This window comes from Zosterops lateralis (assembly GCF_965231275.1).
Source record: "Zosterops lateralis genome assembly, chromosome: 2".
NCBI lineage: Eukaryota > Metazoa > Chordata > Aves > Passeriformes > Zosteropidae > Zosterops > Zosterops lateralis.
In genome coordinates, this window is record NC_139763.1 from 5,255,675 (window position 1) to 5,277,699 (window position 22,025).

At 40.5% G+C, this 22,025-nt stretch overlaps 1 protein-coding gene across 1 annotated transcript; it reads left to right on the top strand.

Moving 5' to 3' along the window:
* Positions 1-11,198: 11,198 nt before the first annotated feature.
* On the top strand, positions 11,199-21,185 carry LOC310905780 (uncharacterized protein; the record flags this gene model as incomplete). The annotated part of the gene is made up of 7 exons (XM_083854472.1): positions 11,199-12,918; positions 13,665-13,904; positions 15,556-15,639; positions 16,264-16,373; positions 18,433-18,625; positions 19,130-19,285; positions 19,522-21,185. The coding sequence occupies 7 exons, from the start codon at positions 11,199-11,201 to the stop codon at positions 19,551-19,553; spliced, it is 2,535 nt and encodes an 844-aa protein (XP_083710598.1). The 3' UTR covers positions 19,554-21,185.
* Positions 21,186-22,025: the final 840 nt, after the last annotated feature.

Below are 22,025 nucleotides of genomic sequence, written 5' to 3' on the forward strand. Positions count from 1 at the left end.
GGAACAGGCACGGAGAGCTGAGCCCACCTGGGGCTTGTATTAACCTAGAAAGGAGCTTGATGTCTTTGAGCTGCTCCAGAGCAACATCACAGGAAAACTCAAAATCATCTTAAGCTGAAACATCTTTCACAAACTTATGGGGTGGGTGCAAACAGGGCTGTTTAAACTTCTTATTCACAAATATCACTGAATTCTTGTTCCCGCACCTGTGTTGTGTAGGGACATTTTTGGCGAGGCTTTGGAGCACAAAAAGGGATTGTGATGCCAGGCCTGGTATACTGAGCACTCATTACAGGTAATTATTCCTTTTTTTGTCAAAATGCACAAAGGTTGGGACTGGTTTTCATTGTGAGGGAAAAAAAGCAGCTAGAAGCATTCAATAATCCACATACTCACAGAATTAATTTTGTCACTAACTGTAGTAATTGGCACTGACATTCTGTTGTGGTGCTGAGGATAGGCAGAGAGTGGGAGAGTCAGCTGTGTATTTTTAGAGATGGAGATTTCTGTAACTCCATATCCAGAGATGGGTTTTTTACCTGTTGTAGTGGAAGGTGTCCCTGCCCATGGCAGAGGGTTGGAGTGAGTTGAACTTTCAGGTCCTTCTCAAAACAAATCATTCTGTGATTCTATGTTGTTCACACCTTCAGGGTAATGTGTGTTATAATCCATGCAACATTCATATTTGTATAATTATATGAGTCACCTATTATCTCATTTTTATATTTGCTCGCTGCCTTGAAAAAGTTCATTATATTGTCATTTACCTGATTCATGCCTTCATTAATTTACTATTTTTAATGATAAATACCAGGGTTGAAGGTTGTTTAAGTGTTTAAGGATAAACCTCAGATCTTTGCTGGGATGATTTTATAGTAGGCATACCTGACTAGAAAAACAGGTTGTAACTGCCTTGCTGCTAGTGAGCAAAACTCTTAATTCTTTGTGAAAGAAAAATTTGACTGATGGAAGAAAATTTGAACTATCTGCCTGTGTGTTCCTCTGCAGGCTGAGCTGGTCAGAAATCCAGTGTCAGTCCCTCTGCCTGGATGTTTGGCAGGGAGCAGCTCCATTGCCCCTGTGCAGTTTGTGCAGACCCAGACTGGATTCCAAGGCTGCTCAAACATGGAATATTTGGCTGCTGCACAGAGTTGGTTAACTCAAATGAGTGAATTCTTGGAGGGAAATCACTTATTTAGTACAGCAACCAATTAATGATCAGTGTTCAGTCCTGAGCCAACAGAGATCCCCACACACCCTTAGCACAAGTACATTTGCTTCATATCTTCTTATGAAGATAGCTTTCTTCTAATCTTTCTTCTTATCTTCTGGTTCTGGTCCTGAATCTTTTGGTTCTTGCACCTGTCACTGAGAAAATGGAAAATGTATGATTGGAGCCTTACCTTGGGAAAAAACCAAAACCCAACCAAACCAAAAACCAAAACCAACCAACCAACCAACCAAAACCAACCAACCAAAACCAACCAAACAAAAACCCCAACAAAAACAAAAGAACAACCAAACAAAAAACAACCAACCAACAAACAAAAACCTGCCAACAACAAAAAAAACAAAACAAAACAAAAAAATCCACAACAACAAAAAAAAAAACCAAACCAACCACAACAACAACAAAACCCCCACAAAAACCCCCGAAGAAACCACCCTAAAAACAAAACAGAGAAAATGTTTGGGTTTTTTTCACAACTGCCTTCGCTGAATAAAAAGAGGTAACATTTTCTCCCCAGTGACATCTATGCTTCTAAAGAAGTGTGGGCCAAGGAGAGAGTTGATGCACTAAACTTCTGATCTCTCACAGTGCTTAACTCTTAAGAGATGAGCTCTAAAGCAGTGGAATTTTAGCCAATTTTTATCTCTGGCCTTGGGGCCCAAGAGCAGTCCATAGCTCCCATTTAATGATATTTGTCTTGAGGGTGATATTTTGGCACCTCCTTTTCTTTTTCACTTCCCATTTCTAGAAAAAAGCGGATTTATTTATTTATTTATTTATTTTTATTTTTAATGCCTCAGCACTTTGCAAATGGTGGTGGAATTCTGGAATCCTGATCCTATCTGTGGTGGTATTTTTCACATTGTGTTGAAGCAAAAGTAATGATTTACAGTGAGAAGGGTGTAGGTATGAAATAGGGCAGCCTAAGATGGAGCAAAGTTTTCTTGCACAGTCATTACCTAAAGCATCAAAGAAAATGATCAACACAGAGGGTTCACTGGAAAAAAAATGCCCCATTGAAAGGTCTTTAATTAAGTTTTGGGTTTTTTTTCCCATAAAGAACAGACTATTGAAAAATAAAATCTTTTTACATGAAAAAGAAAACCTCCCTGAGAAGTAGACTGTTTTCACTGGAATTATCATGGAAAACTTATCACAACATTTCTTCCCAAAATACTGTCAAATAAGTTTGACTTTGTCTTTATAATTGTGAATTTTGGATAACATTGCCATTTCACAGAGCTGGAAAATCGAAGTGTTTGAATACAGACAGGAGTCAAAACCAGACTGTTCAGCCTTAATGCAACCAAAACTTTCCTTCAGACTGAATTTTTGATTTTCACAGCACTTGTAGCCCTTTGGAAAGTGGTGATATTTTAAGTCTTGAGATTAAGGTTCAGAGTCTTGAAACAACACAGTGATTCTTGTGACTCTCACACCTACTGCTACTTTTACAAATAATTTTCAAAATTTTGTGGCTCGCTTGTGTGGACTAAGGCTGGGAAGTGGAAAAAAGGTGATTTATAAAATACCCTTCTTAAAAACACCCTGAAACTCCTGTGGCAAAAAGGTGCTTACTGATTGAATTCTTTGTTCCAACAAAATAATTGATCACAAGTGTTGATAGAGAACATCAGAGTTGTGGCTACTGAAGGTATTTTGTTACTGTTGGCAATAATCCCTGACTCAGTGCTCTTGAATTCCACCCTGGAACCCACAGGTAAATTCTTTATTTTCCTCAGTGGTCTGTGATTAACGTGGGTATTTGCTCTCTGACAGTGGGGTATTTTAATGTGCTCCTGCAGCAGATGTTGTGTTGGTGATGCTGCTTCGTCGAGAACTGGAATTTCTTCTCTGGAGTAATTTTCTCTTCTTTTTCCTGCCCAGAATTATGGGGGCTACACAGCTTTATTCCCTGGCAGAGCAAACCAATGGAAATGCACAGCACAGAAGGAAGAAGTAAAAGAAATGAAGTCACAGAAACAGCATGGAGTCATTAGTACAGACCCAGATTATCAGAGTTTTCCTAATTCTGGCGCTAGAGCCACCTTGGCTGCCTTTATCTGAGCTCTCCCTGTGCAGTGCTACTGGCTGAGGCAGCACCATCCTCTGATGGTGATGTGCTTTTGGTTTTGTGCCCTGCCCAAGTGCAGAGCACTTCCCCCTCTCCCAAACTCCTCTCCTGCACAGAAAGCTTTTCCCTATTTTTGCTGCCCTTTCCAAAAGAGCATTTTGATAAATCCATGTTTTGGAAGCCTCAGGGATTCCAAGCCACACTGTGACCTGTGCTCATTGATTTGTTTCAGCTGCATCTCTGATTATTTATCTGTTCTCTTTGTCCTGGTATTTTGTACCTGATTCCTCTTCCATTTGCTCTTTCCAGGATAATCCAGTGCAAGGCTGGGAAGGAAAATGTGGTTTTCATTTGGTCAGAGCTACTCAGAGCCCATTCATCACCTTCATGGCTCAGCACCTTGCCTTGCCAGTCCTCCTCAAAAGGAACACTGAAAACAATAGTTTATAATGCATTAAAATATAATAAATATAAAAAATATAAAATATAATGCATTAAAAAATATCTCAACATGCACTTCAAATTCCCTAAATCCAGGAGGCAAATAGAGGTACCTTTGTCTCTTGTTTCTTTCCATTTCTCTAAATCTTTTTCCCATTTTTCCCCATTTTTCCCAAAAAATCATGACTTTTCTTAGCCTGGTTGGGCTGAGCTTTGTATCTTGATTTTAGAAAGTCGCCAATGTGGTTGATATGGGAGAAGGGACACTACTGGACCATGATGTGTTGTTTAGGTGTCAGGCCAAAACAATTAATACTCTTTGAATATTCAGTGCTAATACCATCTAATTTCCTTACATCTGATTCAATTTTAATGCTTCTCAGAAATATTTTTTTTTACCCTGTAATATTTTAAACCCTAGTGACCTGTAAGTTTTGAGTGCACATTCAAAACCAAACACTTTGAATGTTTTGAGGCTTTTGGGATTTATTCTATCTGTGCTGTTTGAAATCACACCCAATTAGAAATGCACAAATAAGTTAAAAATAAGAGAGTTGTAAAAAAAAAAAAAAAAAGAAAAAAAAAAGAAAAAAGCACCTTTTCTCTGGCACTGAAATCACAAGAGTAGCTTTTCTGGAAGCATTATTAGACATGGGAGAATCTCGTGATTTATGATTAATGAGAGAGTAAACACAAAATAAAAACCTAAGAGACAGAGTTAATATGTAATAGGCTGACACAGAAACAAAGCCAGTGGTTTCCTCTGAATAATGCAGCTGTTTATTGCTCAGAGGGGCTGAGCCCTCTGGAATCACCATCACACACTGAGGAATTGAAGAGAAAATTCAGTGGTGGGGCACTTCTTACACAAGTGTGGTTGTAAACAATGCAGAATGGCAGCTGGAAATGTCACTGACCCACAGCTAGTGTTAAAATTATGGCATCAATATTAATAATAATATTAAAAAGAAAATTAAAACAACAATGACAATAATAATAATCCTGAGTAATTGTAGAAGGCAGAAGGGTTTGAAAGTCTGAAATCCATATTGTGACCACCCTCTGTGACAGTGCAGGTCCATCCTGCTGCTGAGGCTGTTTCATTCACCAGCATTTCCTTGTGGGAACAGGTTGGCTACAGACAGAGCCCAGTTTGTTTTATTCTAAGATGATGAAATACATTTTGATTTTTTACCAGTGACAGTTATGTGAACTTACAGACATTTTTACACACATATGGGAAATACAGGGTTTTTTCTTATCTAAAAACCTGATTTTTCCTTCACTGCTAACACCCATAGACCAATGCACACCCTCACTGACAGTGCTGAGTTTTTAGAAGTTCTTGGATATGTGAGTTTAGTGCTACAGCAAGATAAAAGAAGTTAAAACCAGTAATATCCTCTTCCCCCAAATTGTGATTTCCTCAAGAAATTCCATCTCTGACTTACAAAACGACAAGTGAGAGTCTAGAAGTGTTTGGGGATGGTTGTCAGGAGGGAAAATTAGAGAACTGAGCGGCTCAGAATGGGTTCTTTATTTTTCAGCTGTCACTAGCATTTCTCCCCAACACTTGCTGCTTCTAATTCAAGTTGGCTGAGGGAGGGGCATAGGAGCCCACAAGAATTTTGTTTTTCTCCAGGTTGTATTCTTTGATTTAATAAAAGATAGTGTCTTCACCAATTTGGCTGCCCTCTGTATTTCTTTTAGCTTCATCCTTCTTTTTTTTTTTTTTAATTTTGTTTGTTTTGAGAAGTTAAATCCTTGGTCAACACAAGCTTTTAACAAGGTGTTTTTAAGCAGATAGAAATTAGAATCTAAATAGAGTTTCTTGTTTCAAAGTCCTGAGTCTTTGATCACCCCAAAGAATGACAAGGGTTTTTTTGCAGGTGAACCATGTGTCATTTAATCTTGTTATTTCCTCGTGTATGTTCACCTTCCAGCTCTAGGCAAAACCTGAGTTTCCTCAGCATCTTTCAAAAATAAATGTAAAAATTAAGTGATCATTCAAATCTTCAGTTGATAGGTTGGTGAGATGAATCACAAGGAACTTAAAATATCTGAGAAAGGTCACCAGTTTCATACTGGGAGGTCTTTTACCTGTAAGGCATGTGGCAAAACTTGTTCCATGTTTACCAGAAAGCAAACTTTTACTGTAAAGTACATGACAGGCTGATTTAAAAAGTTGCTTTGGTTTTGGGGCATTGTCAAGGTGAAGGAAGAGAAACTGTGGGATTCTTATCTGAACCTCAGCCCTGCTGACAGGCTCTAATGAAACATCCAGACCCTCTGCTGGGTCCATTTTCTGAAAAAAGAAAGAAAAAAGAAAGGAGAAAGGAAAGGAAAAAGGGAAAAGGAAAGGAAAAAGGGAAAAGAAAAGGAAATGGAAAAGAAAAGGGAAAAGGAAAGGAAAAAGGAAAAGAAAAAAGAAAAGAAAAGAAAAGAAAAGAAAAGAAAAGAAAAGAAAAGAAAAGAAAAGAAAAGAGAAAAGAAAAGAAAAGAAAAGAAAAGAAAAGAAAAGAAAAGAAAAGAAAAGAAAAGAAAAGAAAAGAAAAGAAAAGAAAAGAAAAGAAAAGAAAAGAAAAGAGGAAAAAGGAAAAGAAAAAATAAAAGAAAAGGGAAAAGGAAATGGAAAAGGAAAAGGAAAGGGAAAAGGAAAGGGAAAAGGAAAAAGGAAAAGGGAAAGAAAAAGGGAAGAGATGAGAGAAAATAAAAATAAAAATAAAAAATAAAAATAATAAAAATAATAAAAATAAAAAGAGATTTTTGTGGGTTTTTTTTTTTTTGTTTTGTTTTTTTTTTTGTTTTTGTTTTGTTTTTGTTTTTGTTTTTGGTTTTTTTTTTGTTTTTTTTTGTTTTTAATGTTATATGTCATTTGCTGTATGCCAGTAAAAACAGGGTTATTGCTGCAAATCTGAACTTGGTTTCTTCTTCTGATCCATAAAAGATTTCTCCTTTCAATACAAGTTAAATGTCACTAAAAACCAGTGGTGCTTCTAAGATACTAAGAGTTTGACTCAATAAAGTCTGCAGCCAAGTTTCCATGGCTGTCATTTCATAGAAAATCCTAGTTAAGAAAGCAGGGAGTGGCATTTACCACCCTGTCCTCCATAGTCAGCAAACTCATTAAAGGTTATTTGCACGTGAGTAGGACCTGCAGAAATCAGGAAAGGGGTTTAGGGTCAAAAACTATCCTAAGTGTGGAATTATATCTCCAGAGTTCCCAATTAAGCATGAATTAGAGACTGGGCTTGGTCTTATGGAAGTCCAAGAGAGAGAATTCTGACAACATTGACCTCCTAAGCAGAAGGAAAATGTGATTTCCAATTACTTATGCAAGAGGAAATAGCTTGTATTTATTCTTTCAGAATTCCAGTTAGATCTGTAAACAAGTGGTTGCTAAGAAAAGATCTGACTGAGTCAGGAGTTTCTATATCAAACAAGGCACAAAGCTGAAATTGCTGCCTCACACCAGAGAACAATACCCCTTAAGCTCATTTCAAGGAATATTTGTCTTACTTCCCTGTCAGAGTAAAAACCGTAATGAAACCAATTTTAGAAAACAGCTGCTGAAGCAAAATCTGGGATTTAGGCAGTTACAGGTGTGCCAAGTCTTGCAGGTCTATAAAAAACTTGAGAAAGAATTTGGTAAATAATGATCTTCCTTCTTCAGGCCTTGCTCTGCCCCACTCCACTCCATCCCACCCTACTCAAGCATTCCTCCCACATGGTGTGATTGGGAAAAAAAAAATAAATCTCACTGCAAATGATTTAATGAAGACTTTTTTTACCAGTATAAACCTCAGGCAGGGTAGGGTATTAAAAAATATGACAAAATGTAAATGTTTAAGTCGTTGATGAGCCCCAGGCACACAGAGGAAGGTTTGACATCATTGAGTTAAAGTTGTGACCCAGATTTGGTGACCAGCAGGGACAGCCCATGGCAGCTGCCTGTAGTTAGGAGGAGTTTACCTGTTAAAGAAAATGGGGATAAACTCAGCTAAGAATGACAAGTCTGGTCATCCAGTATTTTCCACCTGCTTCAAAGAAGTGAAATAATGGAGATTTACAACCACTCCAGTCTCTTCACAGCACTGCAGAACCAATGGCTGGCATCTGTTTGGTGCTTTTTCTAGCAATTTATTGTTCTGATACAATAAACATGCAAGTTAGACCTGAATATTTAAACATTTACTCCTAAATAATTAATAATGCAGGAAAATACGGAGGGGAAAAAAAGGTGGATCTATGAATTAGGGCAAGACTTTTGGACCCAAGGCTCCTCAGTTCCGGATCTTAGTCACGCATTGCCCACACCCAAGGCTGTTAGAATATTTAATTTATTGAATACCCTGACCAAAAAGGTGTTTGGATGCGTTGCACCACCCACTAAATTCTTCCTATCTTTGTCTCACCTTTGGATCAGACTCAGACCTGGCTCCATGAAGGAAAAGCAAGCATGCTTCAACAGCAAACGTTGGAATTTATGACAGAACAGGTCAGGTGTGAGATTTTTCGTTGCCTTGGCCGCGGTCCCGACGTGCGTGAGGGACTCACAGGGGCTGGGACGTAACAGCTGCAGCCTCGCCCCTGTTTAAATTACCAAAGTGTTCCATTCAAAATGTCACTCTCGGGCACAGGACGAGCACTGCAAGGAGGGGAAGACTCAACATGGGCACTGGGAATTGCCTCTGGCTTTTCATCCTCTCTCTGTCCCTCCGTAAGTAAAGAAAATTCTATTTGATTTTTTATTGTTGCTATACATTTAGAGGATGTCCTTGAGAAACATTCAAAAGTGATAATAAGGGAAAGGGGAGCTGCTGAAAATAAATATTAAATGCAATAACACGCAATATTACAGGATTGTGGGGGTTATTTTTTTTTCCGTTTTTTGGATTTCAGCAGATATTTTAGTAGGGATATAAAGCTGTAAGTAGGTAAAAGAATGAGAGCAAAGTATTCAGAAAACTCATCTAAAAGATCAAACATGCAGTGTCTGACCGGATTTTATGACTTTTCTTACCCCTAATCTTAGTTATGAATGATGCATTTTGCCAATTTTTCTACTCTGAAAGACTCTTTAGGAAAAGACACATTAAAAAACATGGATTAGGTTGCACTAACTGTGCTGAGTTCTCAATGCAGTGAAAGAGATTTTTTTTAAAAATCTAGAAATTCAGAGGGCTGCATTATTTTATTCTTAATGTCTGGTTTCATGTCAATCAGTGCAGATGAACACAAGTTTCTTGACTGATCAATACCTGCTGTTAAAAATCTGAGAGATACAAGCAGAGGATCTTACAACTCAAACTGTATTTGGGTGTAAAAAAGATACCAGTCTATAGGAAGAACCTTGAAAAATAGGTATTGTTACATTACAAGTCTCTATTTAGACATCAAACAATATGAAAACACCACCTTCATTTTACAGGTGAATAGAGTCAAAAGCAGTTAATTAATGTGGTTCTTCAGAATTTGATAGAGCTGCTCCAGTACACCCTGCCTGAGAATCCTCTCAGTTTCATTCAGCCAAACCCAAAGATCCAGGGTAATAATTAAGTGTTGCTAAGGAGTAAAATTGCAATAAGGTAGAAGGATATGTCTGGGTTTTTAACAGCAACAAAGCCACTCTTCAAAATCAAAGTTGAATTACCAAATCAAGTAAATTAAATAAGCCCAAATTAGCCTGACTATTTAATCACAATGGAAAAAGGGTTTAATTTTCCTTTTAAACAAACTTTGGGAGTGTTAGAAATGTTGTCACCTTCACACTTGTGAACTACAGGAGTTACAATTTATGTGTAGTTGGAAATGGAAGTAAAAAAAAAAAAAAAAAAAAAAAAAAAAAAAAAAAAAAAAAAAGAAGAAGAAGAAGATAATGAATTTTCACCCAGGATTAATATGATTTAGAACATCAGCAGAAAATATATCCTCAGAAAAATTGTTCTCTCCTGCCTGACAGCAAGTAATTAGAAAATAAATAAATGCCTTGCAAAATAAAGGAATTGAAGCAATAAAATGTACACAAACAGGTGAGGAGAAAATTATGGTGAAAAATGCATTCCACTAATTTTTAATTTTCCTGTTAATTCTCTAGGAATTTTACTTTATAGGATTACAGAATCATTAAGGATAGAAAAGACCTTTAGGATTGAGTCCAACCTTAAACCTAACACTGATGAGTCCACCACTAAAACCCTTCCCTGCTTTAAGTGAAATAATATTTACAAAAAGAAAAGTACTTAGAAAATTGAAAAAGAAAAGTAGGCTAAGAATAGAAAGGTTATATAAATCTCTATATTTATACAGAAAAGTCTTACCAGGAAATTGGCAAGATCTCCTCAAATTTATACAAATGGAAAAGGAAGTAACAGAAATTTCATGGCAGTTGAGGAATAGCAAAAAATTGGGAATGAGGAAGGACAGGAATAACAATGAAGACGAGAACGTTAAGTATTTTTTTTTGCACAGGAACAAAGTCACACTTGGTAGACTATTAAAGTACTTTGCAGAATTACAGGGCAACAATCCATAATCCACATTTCTGAAATTCTGACAGGTACTGTAACTGCACTGGAGGGAGGAGACAAGACAACTGCCACTGCTGGGAGCCACATAAATGTCTCCAGGAACACAAACAACACCACCAGCCCTGCCCCAGCTGCAAACAGTTCAAATGCCTCTGTGCCAGAGCCCAACACCCAAACAAACAATTCCCTCCTGGGCACAACCTGGCTACCCACGATGATGATGATAATGGATGGAGGAGGGATGATGGTCACTACACCCACAACAACCACGAGGAAAGGGAGTCCACTGGGGATGAGCCCAGCACTCCCAACAGCAGGAACAAGCACCACTGCCCCCAGTACGGGCACAGAGAGTGGCACTACTTCCTCCCCTCCTGTCAGCTCAACCACAACGAGACACTCCTCCTCCTCTTCCTCCTCATCCTCCTCCTCCTCTCCCAAGGCCTCCCCAGCTGTGACTCCCAGCCCAGAGCAGAGCAGCACCAGCAGCATCACTGAGATGTTCTTGGCCACCACATCCCACCCAACCCCAGCACTCGTGTTCTCCTCTCCCTCCTCCACTGCTGGCACTGCAGGAATTGAGTCGGGTGCTGGGGTGACAGCAGAGCCCACCACGAGCAGCCCAGCTCCTGCCACACCCAGCACCAGCCCAGTGCCTTCTACCTCTGGCACCTCTTCCTTGGGCTCCCCAGCTGTGGCCCCACAGCAGAGCAGCACCACTGGGACACTCTTGGCCACCACATCCCACCCACCCAGTGTGACAGCAGAGAAGGTGACACCCAGCCCAGCTCCCAGCACAACCAGAACTAATCCAGTGCCTTCCACCTCTGGCACCTCTTCCATGGGCTCACCAGCTGTGACTTCCAGCCCACAGCAAAGCAGCACCACTGGGACACCCTTGGTCACCTCATCCCACCCGCCCATGGTGCCCGTGTTCTCCACCGCTGGTGCTACAGCTGTGGAGCCAGACACTGGGACTGGAGAGGAGGTGACACCCAGTCCAACTCCCAGGACAGGCAGCACCAATCCTTCCACCTCTGGCACCTCTTCCATGGGCTCACCAGCTGTGACTTCCAGCCCACAGCAGAGCAGCACCACTGGGACACTCTTGGCCACCACATCCCACCCACCCAGTGTGACAGCAGAGAAGGTGACACCCAGCCCAGCTCCTGGCACAACCAGCACTAATCCAGTGCCTTCCACCTCTGGCACCTCTTCCATGGGCTCCCCAACTGTGGCTCCACAGCAGAGCAGCACCACTGCGACACCCTTGGTCACCACACCCCACCTGCCCATGGTGCCCGTGTTCTCCACCGCTGGTGCTACAGGTGTGGAGCCGGACACTGGGACTGGAGAGGAGGTGACACACAGCCCAGCTCCCGGGACAGCCAGTACTAATCCAGTGCCTTCCACCTCTGGCACCTCTTCCATGGGCTCGCCAGCTGTGACTTCCAGCCCACAGCAGAGCAGCACCACTGGGACACTCTTGGTCACCACATCCCACCCACCCAGTGTGACAGCAGAGGGGGCAACACCCAGCCCAGCTCCCAGCACTAATCCAGTGCCTTCTGCCTCCATCACCTCTCCTGCCTCACACACCACTGCCTCCAGCCCTTCATCCACAGCAGGCAGCAGCACGGAGACACCAGCACCTCGACCCACCCTCACACAGGGACAGCCCCCGGTGGAGGTGACAGAGGTGACGGCCACCTCACCTCCCACGGGGAGCCCCTCACCTGCCACAGCCCCTGCAGGCAGCACTGCCACCAGCCCTCCTGGAGAAGGGGAAAGTTCCACCACGAGCCAGGGCATCAGAACAGCTGAGCCCACTGCCAGCACCTCCCATTCCATCCCTTCCACATCCTTGGCAACCCCATCTACGACCAGCCTTAGTAAATCAACAACTCCAGTTCCTTCAGACACCAACACCACCAGTACAACTGGAACAGGATCAACAACTACAGCCCCTCCAAACACCAACACCACCAGTACAACTGGAACAGGATCAACAACTACAGCCCCTCCAAACACCAACACCACCAGTACAACTGGAACAGGATCAACAACTACAGCCCCTCCAAACACCAACACCACCAGTACAACTGGAACAGGATCAACAACTACAGCCCCTCCAAACACCAACACCACCAGTACAACTGGAACAGGATCAACAACTGCAGCCTCTCCAAACACCAACACCACCAGTACAACTGGGACAGGATCAACAACTCCAGTTTCTTCAAACACCAACACCACCAGTACAACTGGGACAGGATCAACAACTACAGCCTCTCCAAACACCAACACCACCAGTACAACTGGAACAGGACAGACAACAACAGCCTCTCCAAACACCAACACCACCAGTACAACTGAAACAGGACAGACAACTACAGCCCCTCTAGACACCAACACCACCAGTACAACTGGAACAAGATCAACAACTCCAGCCCCTCTAGAAACCAACACCACCAGTACAATTGGAACAGGATCAACAACTCCAGTTTCTTCAAACACCAACACCACCAGTACAACTGGAACAGGATCAACAACTCCAGTCCCTCCAGACACCAATACAACTGGATTTACAGGATCTACATCTAGTTCCGTTCCCACTACCACATTTACGTCAGCACCTTGCAGTAAGTAAATATTTGGTACTGAATAGTAGAATGAAAATGATCCTATTTGACACAATATTCTCGTTCATTGGTCATATCAGCTGTGAGGTAAAATCCCTGGATGTAATTTCAGACAGGGAAGCCTGATGAAATCACTGAAAATACATTATTATGCAAATATCAATCAAGGTAATTTCTGCACCTTTGTAAAGCTCCCCTGGATCCAGTCAATATTCACTGGGTGCCTGCTTGCAGGCATAATCCACTGTGATAGGTGACTTTTCTTAACCCTATTATGAAACACATTTAATAAATGCGTCTCTACTGCTCTGAACTTAGGTTTTCCTGGTGGTATTTTAAAAATCCATCCTCCTGAGAATATCAGGATGAGTCAAATATCAGTCCACTTCAGAATGCTCATGTTCTTCTCATAAATTCTCTATTATCTTAAAGCAACATTGTACAATTCTGACCATTTGCCACACTTCGCCTGCAGTTACAAAGGCTGAAAGCAAGCAGAATATCACCCATTTGTGTTTTGGAGCCATCAGCCAAAGTACATTAATGCATGATTTCTGTCTATAGAGGAAATGGTTCACTTCTGCTTTTTTGGGAGAATGAGGTGGAAAACTGAAGCCAGCTCCAAAAAAAAAAACCACACAAGTTTATGTTCGTTTCATTTGTATCTTTTCTTCAATAATAAATGTATAGAATTGCAGAAGTGAAATAAACTGCTCTCAGCTGTATGAAACTTTCACACTTTTCAGTGACAGTGTCCGTCGAAGTTCAGAACGTGACTGAAGAAGAAATACAACTCAACTGGACCAGCAGCAGCAAAGGCAGCCTCTACAACATCTCTATCGTGGATGGAAAGGAGATAAACACAAAAACTACAAATGAGACGAAAGCTGTGTTTAAAAACCTACTTTCTGGCCATGTGTACACCATTTCTGTGGCAGTGTCATCTTGTGCTGAGAATAAATCTACTTCAGTCACTGTCCGCACAGGTACCTCCTCCATCACCCCGGATTTTCTTTTTAATTAATACGAACTCACAGTATCTTGTTGCCAAATGATCTGGACTTGATCTTACAGAGTCTTATTCTTGCAAGTAGTTTTTATTTATTTGACTCATCTCCTTATTTGGATAGGACAGCTTGAATTAAACGGGAGTTTGCAAGAGTAAGAGCTCGCTCTGTAAAATTTCTGATCATGTTGTCTTATTGAGCCAGATAATTGTGCACAGAAGTCAGGATATTTTGATTGTAAATAAACCAGAAAATATTCTAGCAGTGTGAAGTTTAGGTTCTACATGCTCTTGTGAATGCAGGCAGTCCTTAATTGCCATTGTTACCTTTTTAATTTCATCCTAAGTTATAGACATTAAGGCTAACAGTTTAATTGTGTCTCTGTGTTAAAACTGGTTCTGAAGGAACATGACACATAATATCCCTCTAATTTAAGGTTTCTCCTTTTAAAACTCCCCATTGCCAACTCCCCCTTAGCCAATTCCTTTAGACAAAACTTTTTCCACTAACAAAATTCCCATTTGGCACTGTATACTTTTGCTTTTCCACCACTGGAAGAGAATCTAAAAGCCAGCCTGTCAAAGGAAGCCACTGGGTTATTTTGGAATGATCCACCTTTGATAAAACTGTGCTGCACTTTATCATACTTTCCCAGTGCCTGAGAAAGTGCTCACAATTTCTTTTTATATTACTTGAAAGATCTAACTTTACTTTTGGCAATTGTTGCTTTCTTCCAGCATTTCTTGACCTCTAAAACATAAATGTCCTTGTTGGAATCCTTTTTTGAGTTCTCCAGTGGATTGTCTGATTATTTTCAAAACCCTTCTAGGGCAATTATTTTGTCATTTGACGGTGGGGGCTCCTTCTGATGGACTTACTCTCTCTCTCTTAGTCTTTAGGACCACAAAGCCAAGGAATTCTCATCATTATTTCCATTGAAATCTTTCAATTCTTCATTCCACCGGCTTTCATTTATTAGTTCCTCTACTGAAGAAAAATAAAAAATTGTTTCCTTTTGTAATCTGGAGCCATCAGCCCTACCAGAAAATTGTTTGCAAGCCAATTAAAAAGAGCAATACAGACCAAGTCATCCATATTTCATGTGAAATTAAAGATGATGTTCAATTCTGTGAGGACTGGAGATATAATCCAATGAGCTAACCACACAAAACATGCTATACCAGCCTTCAATGGGTTTTGACCCTTCATAAATAATTCAGATTAGCAAGTCCAGACAAACATACTGAGATTCTGAGGCTCCATGATGCATATTTTTTTTCCAAAAGAAATTGCAGGTGACTTTTACTTCTGAAAACTCCATCTAGCTTACCTGAGTTGTACAAGCACGTAATAGCACAACCTATATCTTTAGCTCTCATAAGAAATCAGAGTTCTCAATGCTATTTCAGTGAATTCTCAAATACCACCTACCCACCCACCACCTGCCTCTCTTTTGATATGCTCCAAGTTTATAATTTGCTATTCCAAGTTCTCACTGGGCCAAAGGAACTGCTGCTTAGGTGACTCCTTGGCCATAATTAAAGACTTTCACCTATTCCATAATTTTCTTATTAGCATTAACAATGCACGCACAGAAATGATTATCTCGATTTTTACATTTATTTTGCAGATCCTACTTCCTGTTTCAAAGGAGCTGATTTTTGTTCAGCACAAAGCACTGGCTGCTCTGACTTACAAGGCATTGTCTGCTCCAGTAAGTTTATAGAACCTCAACATTTGTTTATCCATAACTACGGGGTATTATTTCACAATATAGTATCTCCCATGAGTATTTTGCCATCTGCTTTATGATGCCAGTTCACACAGCATCTTGAAGTTCACACTCCTTTGGTGGAGGAGCTGCCTCCATCAAACTTCAGTGTCAGCTTCCAGCTCTATTTTAGTCTGGACTTTTCTATGTAAAGCTTTCTTCTTTTGGCTCAGGGCTCATCCACCTACTCAGGAGGATTTAAACTCACTCAGAGCCTTGCAGAGTCTAACAGCCTGGTGCTGCTTCTGCTGGAATCAATGGGAGAGTGCCTGTTGAATTAGGGAGTGGGATGCACCCTAAATAATAAAGGAATGATGAACAAGTCTTGAGGATTGTGATGGCTGAAAAATGTCTTGGAGAAATTCAGCTCTGAAGGTTACAAAGCCATTGCATCAGATACACAGGATACACGTTATTATTATTATTATTAGTAGTAGTAGTAGTAGTAGTCTCTGGTTTTATCAATTCATATTATAAATACATGAGATAATAAAGTCCAAAGATCAATTGTGGAGGTAATCCTGGGATTCACCTAATTGTTTCTTCTTTTTTTAATTTTTTTTCCAGACCAAGCATTTGCCTGCAATATTACGTTTAAAAGCAAGACATTTAATAATACACTTTATAACTCTAATAGTGAAGACTACAAAACAGAATCTGAAAGGATCAAAACAAATGTAAGTTGATGCAAATCTTCTTTGTCAACATGAATGAATTGCAGAAAGGCTTGTGATTAGCAACCTTAGTCTCCTACATTCGTTGTTAAATCAAGACTCTGAGAGGTGAAAAAGAAAAAACGGTATAGGAAGCACAAAATCTACAAGGACAGACAGCTTCTTGTCCAATGAGGAGAGCAATATTCCCTAAGCCATCCTCAAATATGAGTTATTTAGTGAAAGGTCCTTTAAATTTCTAATTTTGTAAGGAACATCCAGTTTGGTTTGTTTTCTCTCACTTCACTAAACTGATGCCTGTGGAGGCAAAAAAAAGGGATGTCACTCAAAACCAGCATTCCAGCACAGACCTGGAAACATGGAAACTCTGCAAGTGTGAACTCTGAGTCCAGGTCATTGGCGATTCACTCCATGGAAGTGGCTGCAGGGCTGGACAAAGTACCAAGGGGTCCATCTCAGGGGAAAATGAGAAGAGAAAGTGGAAGCTTGGAGCTAGTGATGCTGACAGGAGTCTGCCACTCAACTGTCTTTAGCAGCATGTTAAAAAATAACCTAATCATTTCAACACCTCTCAGGAATCCTGATGTATATAAGCCTGCTGGAAAGGTAAATCTGCTGTGAGATTGGGGTAGACAGCTTTAAATAACTAACACAGCTATTTTTAGGGGGATGATCATACCCTTTAGCTAAGAAACTCCACAGATTTCAAAAGCAGTAATTAATTTGTTCTCACCACGCCAACTCGGAGGTAACCTTGTCTTATGACTGCCAACATCTCCACTTCATGGATAGAAAATTTATTTTAGTGGAGGTAAAAGGTTTCCTCCAACCTGACTGAACACAACAGGAATCCCTTTGCTGGCTTTTAATAAGCTTTTACCTCATGCAAAGTGTCAGCTTTTCTTCAAAAAAGGGCAAAATCAAAGAGAGGCTGTACTAACGTGATTGAAAGTATAGACAATTTCTGTATTGGATTTTTTTTTTTCAATTTGAATGTTGAACTATTTCTTCTATATTCCATGGTACTACCACTCTGTAGTTGTAGCTTTGAAATTTTACAGTTTTGCCTGCATAAATCAGGTTTCCTATCTAGACTGCTCATCAAGATGAGGAAAAGAAAAGTATTTTTGGAGCCTCTGGCCAAAGAATTTAAAGGGATGTAAAGTTTGGGGTGGGGGTTTATCCCACAGAAAAGATGGAGGCAGAAAACTGAGCAGTGACTCAGAACAAGGCTTGTTATCATCTACAAAAAATAGTAATCTTTCAGATTTTTCAGGTAAAATACCATATTTATCCACACTGAGAAGATAGCTCCTCTTAGTGGGTTGAATCAAACACCTAATTTTCTGAAAAGATCAGCCCTGACAAAAACATTTCAACCAGTCTTACTTTAAAAGGGGGACTGCTTGTTCTTGCTTTGTATCCAAATGAAAGCACTAAGCAAGACTCTCCTTTTGGAGATATCAGTGCAATTGATTTGATTTTGATTGGTGTCATGGGAATACACTTGGTTTGTGCCAGAATGATTGAGAGGCAAATCACACCTTTGTCTCTCTTCGCAAAGGTATTCTGTAAGGTCATGAATTTGAAAATCTGGTGACAAAAATAAGTTTTAAACCTCTCACATCAAGTTCTGTGCTGGTAGTGTGCGCAGGACCATGCTTGAAGTTTAATTGCACATGCTAAAAAAAGTTAGGGGACACTGGACATAACTTTAGAAATATTGGGTGCTCTTTGTAAATTCCAAATTTTGTACAGTCGGGGTCCCATATGGGTTTGTGAGGGAGGACAACTTGTTTTAATGCATTATTCATTGATAACTAGCTAAACAGATTGGAGCTTTGGAAGTCAAACTCAGATCTCACATTTTCAATCACAGACAATGCGTGCCTCAGGAATCCTCTTTCAATAAGTTTTTTAATTTGTTATCCCAATGGGATCACCTCAAAAGAGCAGTAAGTGAAGAAAATTTAATGTCCTGATGCGTGCAGGATGTGTGTGTGCTCCTGCTCTGCCTCAGCTGACTGACAGGTGGAATAAATCTCAATTTCACCTCACACAGATTGCTGAAGGAATGCAGGAGAGGCTGGGGAATGACCACTTCTACATTGTCATCCTGGGGTTCAGACCCGGCAGCGTGATTGCTGATTTTGTCTTTGTGCTGCTGAAAGAAGAAGCCACAGATGTGCGTAATGTATCGGACTACCTGAGAGAAGTGGTCATGAGCAAGTTTGGGAATGAAACTGAAGTCCAAGGTAAGTGATGCTCAAACAGCTTCTCTACAATGGTGTGGGGATTAAAGGGTCAGATCTACTGCTGTTGCATCAAGATGATAAATTAACTTCCCTCTTTCAAGAGATTTAAATTGTTGAAGTAACCTATTTAAACATTCATCAAACATAGTGATTTCATACAGGTCATGGACCTATTTTAAAGAGTCATTACACATACCCAATTCCAGACTCAAGGGATGGGTTCTCTTCACACTAAAGGATCTAAAGACTCTCAAATTACACCATCCCATCCAGCAAATCCTCAGAGCAGCTGTTATGGGTGTCACCAAAAGATCACAAGGACCCTCAGAAAAGATTTCTAGTTAACAAATCTTCACCACACACAAAAACATTTTCGATGTTATTCAAAAGTCTCAAAGCTGCCAAGCAGTAAAACACAGCTGTCACTTTGGGCTCTAGGATTTCTTACACCCACTTCTTTACTGTTTCTAGCTAACATTTTTAAAATGTGTTTTAAATTTCCAGTTCAGTCTGTTCAGTCCGTTCAGTCTGTTCAGTCCTCAACTGACAACAGCTCCTCCTGGAGAGTAGCAGTGATCGTCCTTGGAGTTTTACTTGGAGTTGCATTACTGCTGATTCTCCTGGCAATAGTGTTTTTCATCTATGTGAGGAGAAGATCAGGTAAATACTTGGTTGAACCCTCAGGACTCATCGGAATGTTTGTCTACAAGCACTTATAAGATAAACCATCAGTTTCACTTAAATATTTCCGGCGAGGCAGAAAATGAATATATTTATCTTACAATTCAATGTTAATTGCGCATATTAACTTAGGATAATTCCACCCTTTCCTTCCCAATGTCCACTACCAAACTCCTGAGCTTTTAACAGCACTTAATGTATCTTCCTTTAAACAGGTATGGGATTTTCCACATTGTACACGTGGTAGAGTGAGAAACAGAGGGACTTCTCTTCAGCCTATCCCCTATAGGTACTGCAATGACTCCTAACACTGGCAATCTAGAGAGACAGGATCCAAACTACTCAATACTGTATTTAAGTGACACTGAAACCAGGGTGGCTGAGCCTGGTAGCTGTGGCAGGTCACTTGAATGCTCAGCTAAGCCCAGAGCCATCCTGTTGGGTTTTGTGCACTTGGCCAATGGTGATTCACCTCCTCTGAGACTTTTGTCACCTTATAAAGATGCCTTTTTCTCTCCTGTGACTGAGCCCAGGGTAATTAGCATTCTAGCATATGCAGCTTGATTAGGAGTTTGGAGAAAAATGGGATACATCTCCTGCTGTATTTCCTATAGAAGTCTGGTGGACCAAAAAACTTGATTTGAAGGCTTCTGAAATGAAGGTTTCTTTAATTGCTGGGCCATGAAGAAATAACTGCTTACATATATCAAATGTATAGCATGCTAAATACAGGTGTGGTTTCACAGCACAGTCTCAATGTATTACTAGATGGGGAAGGCAAACATCAGGTTAATTTGAGCCAAAAGTATTTTATTCACCTGTCAAAATGGTTGGCTGAGCAAGGATGGTGCAATTTTGTCCTGCTCTTTATAACCCTAAAGTACAGGCCAATAGAAGCAACTCCTGTGGCATTGGAGCAGACCTTTCTTCAAATTTCTTTTAAATGCTTTAGAGCAATTAAAAGAAATTACCTTTACCTCTTCTCACCACTCCTCATTGCACTTCTGGTGAAGTTACAAGCTGTTTCTACTATGGTGCAGTTTTTCCTGCTTGGAATGTGCTGAACAGATGATAAAGGTGCTGTTTGTATTTCCAGCAGGATTTGTGTTTCCTTTCAAACCAGCTTTCCCTGTATCTGTATATTTTGTCAGTCTGCCTACGCTCACAATTCCTGTACAGGCACTGAGTATCCCGTGGTGCTGAGGCCCTGGCTCACAGCCCCTGAACACCCCTGGTTTTGGGGGATTAGGTTATGGTTATTTAGCACAGGTGAGAGTAAATTGGTGCCAGAACTGCAGCACAGGGTGGGAGATCAGCAGTGGTGGTGCACAGGCAGCTCTGCTCCATGTGCAGCCAGCATTCCCATCCCTCCTTCCCTGTGCTAAAACACAGCTCCTGGGAGAGCCCTGCTGAGGACCCTGTCTGGAATATTATTTTTAATAGCAGGGACCTATGAAACAGGGTCTTGCATGCCTTGCTCTCCCTTTCCTTCCACATAGTGCCAACTCGTCTATCCTGATTAGGTCTGGGGTGTGGAGTCACAGACACCTCACTGATGGAAAGAGAGTGATTAGTATTTGTTAAACTCATATTATGTGGCTTTTAAATGTATTTATCTTTGGTGTTCTACTCCCTGAGTAGTCACTCAACAATGTATTCTGTTAGTAAATACAAGTTCTCCAGGGAGCTCTGTTGAAAATACAAATGAGGGCTCTCTCTTATGTTAATACTCTTTTTATTTCTTTTTTGAGGGACCTACTTTGAATAGCAAATCCTCATTGTCAGTAAACCTTTTTGATGCCCTTGTAAATAGTGTTAAATAGATGTACAGGAGGCTTGAACAGTCCTGGGATTGTTCATGCAAAATGTATTTAATGTTTTCGGGGGAAAAAAAAAAGTGGTATTTTAAACAATTTTCTCAAAGATGCTTTACAAATAAAATCTTTTATTTTTACAACTGTGCATTCTGAAGGAATTTGTCGTTCTTGTTTTGTCATGTAATTTGGAGCCTCTCCTACCTACCTAGGGGGGGAGGGTGGCCAGTGCAGCCAACAACAGAGCTAACCTTGGTATGATTACACAGAAGGATGATCCCTTTGAGCTAAATCAAACAAGAGGGAAGATCTACTGAATCTATTCTTTTTTACCTTCTACTTCAATAAAAATCCCCCTCCCACCACAGAGTGGAGTCTAGACTCTGTGAACTCTCTGAAAATGAGAGCAGGAGAAGCCAGACCTCCCCTTTCCACAGAGGAACACCTCCTCCCTCCCAAACAGCATTCAGATGGGCTCCTCATGCATATTCTCTTCTCAGAGAGAGGCAGAAAATGGGACAGAGAAATAAATGGCTGAGGATAAGACACTCAAAATGTCTTTTGAGTGTCACAGAGGCAGCTGGCTGCTGTTGGTATCAGTGGGATTTAAGCAATTCCTCCATTTTTGTGTGTCAGGATGTCTGTGACTGAGAAAGGGCATTTTGCCTGTTTCAGACTTGCTTTTTTCCCTGCCTGGAACTGACTGACACTATGATCAAAAAAACCCTGAGCTACCTACCAATCCCTTCCTGCATGCTGAGATCAAGGCCAAGGTCTCAGGAAATACTGTGTTCTGCTCCTGTTGGAGCTGATGAGATGAGACTCAAGTCTTCAGCTGACCTTTTTTAACAATTTCACTCTTACATAATTTATTATTTCAGCTGCTGTCAATAACTAAAAGCTTT